This window comes from Chiloscyllium plagiosum, chromosome 19 (genome assembly GCF_004010195.1).
Source record: "Chiloscyllium plagiosum isolate BGI_BamShark_2017 chromosome 19, ASM401019v2, whole genome shotgun sequence".
Lineage (NCBI taxonomy): Eukaryota > Metazoa > Chordata > Chondrichthyes > Orectolobiformes > Hemiscylliidae > Chiloscyllium > Chiloscyllium plagiosum.
The window spans coordinates 22,769,807-22,773,962 of NC_057728.1; the positions used below are offsets into that span (position 1 = coordinate 22,769,807).

The 4,156-nt window shown below is 37.5% G+C and overlaps 1 protein-coding gene across 5 annotated transcripts in view; it reads left to right on the plus strand.

Moving 5' to 3' along the window:
• wnt5b (wingless-type MMTV integration site family, member 5b) overlaps nt 1–3,934 on the plus strand; it is a 136,422-nt gene extending 132,488 nt beyond the window's left edge. For all 5 annotated transcript variants that reach the window (XM_043709313.1, XM_043709316.1, XM_043709317.1 and 2 more), the window contains exon 5: nt 1,721–3,934. In XM_043709313.1, coding sequence (XP_043565248.1) covers nt 1,721–2,179 — 459 coding nt within the window. In that variant the 3' untranslated portion in view covers nt 2,180–3,934. The remainder of the gene's footprint in view (nt 1–1,720) is intronic.
• Nucleotides 3,935–4,156: the final 222 nt, after the last annotated feature.

Below are 4,156 nucleotides of genomic sequence, written 5' to 3' on the forward strand. Positions count from 1 at the left end.
TGCTGCGCTTTTCCAGCAACACATTTTCAGCTCTGATCTCCAGCATCTGCAGTCCTCACTTTTCCACCTATCTTTTTAACCAAGAATCCATTCTCTTTTTAACTGCCCCAATACCAGTATGTGGCCTGCTTTTGGAGACACATTTTCTATTCCTCTGAGTCAGAGCTAAGATCTTGTCTGTTCTCATATTTCTATATGATTTCCCTGTTATTTGTTTGCTCCATTTCTCCTCCATGACACTTCCACAATTTTTCAATGGACTAGCTTGAATTGGCTTTTGAAATGCCTACTTCTGGTCTAGTCTTGTATGCTTTTCCCCTGACTCCAGCTTCCTCATCTGCATTGATCTGCATAGATTTACCTTTCACTTTTGGCTGGCTTGCTGGACTTCACTTTCCTTGCAGTCTCATTTCTACTGCTCCTTGGCCCTCTGCTGGTGATCCAGGTCTGTTGGTGCACAATCTGAAAACACTACACACTGGAAGACTGAGTATCACCTTCTCACTCATGGCTGGTTTTACCCCTCCTTATCTCTCAGTTTCCACTGACAATAGGTAACAATTGGTACTCTGCCATTTGAATTACTGATAGACTGGGGTCCATTCCACAACAGTTTCTGAAGTTGGAGATGTGGAAGTGGTCAGTCATCACATCTCCCTGTCATTCTTCTCTCTTACCATCTTTGAAGATGCATTTTTTCTAAATTTACTTTTGTAAAATTGGCTATGAGTACAAATTGTTATTTTTGTTCATTACTGAGAGCCAGAAGCCAGCATCATGAGTCTCTTTTAGGGCCTATGGTACAAATTGTTGCCAACATAAAATTCAGAACCTTATATTGTCACCACAAGCAGAGTCATAGAGATGTACAGCAAGAAAACAGTCCTTTGGTCCAACTCATCGATGCGGACCCAGACTTCCTATATGAGTCTAGTCCCATTTGTCAGCATTTGGCCTATATCCCTCTAAACCCCTTCTATTTACATACCTATCCAAATGCCTTTAAAATGTTGTAATTGTACCAGCCTCCACCACTTCCTCTGGCAGCTCACTCCATACATACACCACACTCTGCGTGAAAAAGTTGACCCTTAGGTCTGTTTTATATCTTTCCCCTCTCACCCTAAACCTATGCCCTCCAGCTCTGGACTCCCCCACCCCAGGGAAAATACTTTGCCTATTTACCCTATCTATGTTCCTCATGATTTTATAAACTTCTATTTATCAGTGATGAAATTAGTCCAAAGTCTTGGGAATTCCACCAACACCTGTTTTTGCTGTAAGACTGCAAGTGAAATGTGCTTCTCTTATTGGAGCCCATATTGTGTTATATCATGGTTATTTCATTTTGTAATCCCCAGTTGGAAATTACAGTTTTTATTATCTCTGTGTAATTTTCTCCTGATGTTGTGAATTTACTTTTGCTGCAATGTCATTTAGAATTCCTGATTCTGATAGTTTCTTCGTATTCCTTATTCTGATATTTTCAGTAATTATACACTTATGAACTTCCTAGTAAAGTTCACTTGTTAGTAATCAATCAGGAAGTTTTAAACTGACTCTCTTGTCTTCCACACTCCAGGGACATTCAGATAAATTGTGGATCACAATTTGTTTGCCTGGAATTAGCAGAGCTGTTAAACATTAATTGCAAATTGTAGCATATGAAATCTAATTTCCAGAGATGTAAATCTTCTGTCCTTCATTTTTTTTCCCCCAGGCAGTGTACAATCTTGCGGATGTGGCATGCAAGTGTCATGGTGTTTCAGGCTCGTGCAGCTTGAAGACATGCTGGCTTCAACTGGCTGATTTCCGGAAAGTCGGTGATCTGCTGAAAGAAAAGTATGACAGCGCTGCTGCCATGAAAATTAACCGGAAAGGAAGGCTGGAACTAGTAAACAGCCGCTTCAACCCTCCCACTGCAGATGATCTAGTGTATCTCGACCAGAGCCCTGATTATTGTGTTAAGAATAAGACCACAGGCTCCCTGGGCACAACAGGCCGCCTCTGTAACAAGACCTCCGAAGGAATGGATGGCTGTGAGCTAATGTGCTGCGGACGGGGTTATGATCAGTTCAAGACCGTGCGAGTTGAAAGGTGCCATTGTAAATTCCACTGGTGCTGTTACGTCAAATGCAAAAAATGCACGCAAATAGTTGATCAGTTTGTTTGCAAATAAATTTTTTAAAACTTCCTTATGTAAAGGGTGCCTGGAGAGTTCCCACTTTTCCAAAAACAAACTGCTAAAATGGTGAATGTATAATGCACGTGCTCAGACTTCAGCAAAAGAAAAACAGAATCGGTACTTCACTTACCAGATAAAATGAACTGCTTTATAATCATTTTTTAAAATATATATAATTAACTGGACCTAGTACTGCACTCTGCCTCTAGCCTCTGGCTCTCCTTGTACAATGTATAGTGGATGAGTGACAAGTGTAGCAGTAATGACCGAGTCTTGCCTGCTGACTATTTATTAAAGATGAGGTCACAAATATTTAGCATTCTGACCTAATTTAATTCGGGTTTGAAAGCCACCTTCTACCTTCTCCTCCCATCAGCATTTTCTCATCCTATTTCAGCAAAGTAACATACTTTATAAATAGGAAACCAGCTTTACACAATAACTGGAACAGGCCGGAAACAATGAAATAATTTGCTTGTGAATTAAAAGAAGGGAAAGAAAGATATCCCTATGAGATGTTGATGTCAAATGACATTAATTCATTTTATGTAACGTAATCAATATCTCTCTCTCAAATAGCTAGAAATGTATCATGTATTTTGTGATCTAATAGCCTGCACTGTTTTTGCAAAATTCAATACCTATTTTTGCAAAGTACTTTGTATACTTTAAACTTACATTCTGCACAAATGTGTATATATGCTTGTACTTAGAATCTGTGCCAGAATGAAAACAGGCATGTCACTACCATTTAAACTGCAACCTAACTGGATTTGTGCAAAGGTCCTTATTTTAAGATTTAATAATCTTACATTCATAAAGAGCTGTGGAAGATGATCTACAACAGGACCTTGGTGACATTACAAATAATTTGAAATTCCTGAAAATTTAAAAGGGGAAGCAGAGTTTTATTTTGAAAGACTGTAAGCATTGAGTATTCAAAAAACACATTTGAAAGAATAAACCAAATTTTAAAAACTCATTACAAAATACACAAAAAAAAGGCTATCCTAGTTTTGAACAATGGGATCATTTATTAAAAAGTAGCTGTTCCTTAAGTTATAATGAGACTTAATAACTTTAATGACCAGTTGCTTAATGCAACTGATGATGGAGGGGAGTTCTACGTTTGTAAATAAGAACTTGTATATACCAAATTCAGCCATTGGGTGGGATATTTGTTACATCAAGAGTCCTCACACCTGGATCTCAATGCACTATCTGCAAAAGATTGAAATTGTTTAAATGAAGAATGAATGAAAGAAATGCTCAACACTTGAGGGAGTTTTGCAGTTTATAATTTACAGTTTATAATTGTTTACATTGTATTAGGATGATTAGATAATGTTATTTAACAATACTTTTAACCACACGTGTCTACACTTCATTTCAATGCAATAGACACATAGGCCATTCACTCTCTCACTGTTAATCTGGACCTACAGCAAAGATTGTAGTTATACTTTTTAATTAAAGCAGATTTGGTAGCTTTAAATTATTTAACAAAGTTTAAGCAGTGAAGATACCTTTCATGGCAAAGTTTTTGAAAAATGGCAACCTTACATCACAAAGCTATAAGTTTATGGAGAATTCTTTATGTTCTTATTTTGCATTTAAGACTAATAGTAAAAAAACACACTTGGCTATTCTAAATTGTTAGCATCCATGTATATGTCAAGTTATATTGTTGCTTGTTCCTTCTGTTCATTACTCCACCCATTAAATGAACTTGCTTTTATTTTAATAAAATGCCTACACCCTTCTTTGCCAAAGATCTAAAGCTATGGATCATATTCTCATTTTGACAGACTACTTCAATAGCATTAACGATTGTTTGTTTGTCATAGAACATAGAACATAGAACAATACAGCACAGAACAGGCCCTTCGGCCCACGATGTTGTGCCGAACATTTGTCCTAGCTTAAGCACCTATCCATGTACCTATCCAATTGCCGCTTAAAGGTCACCAA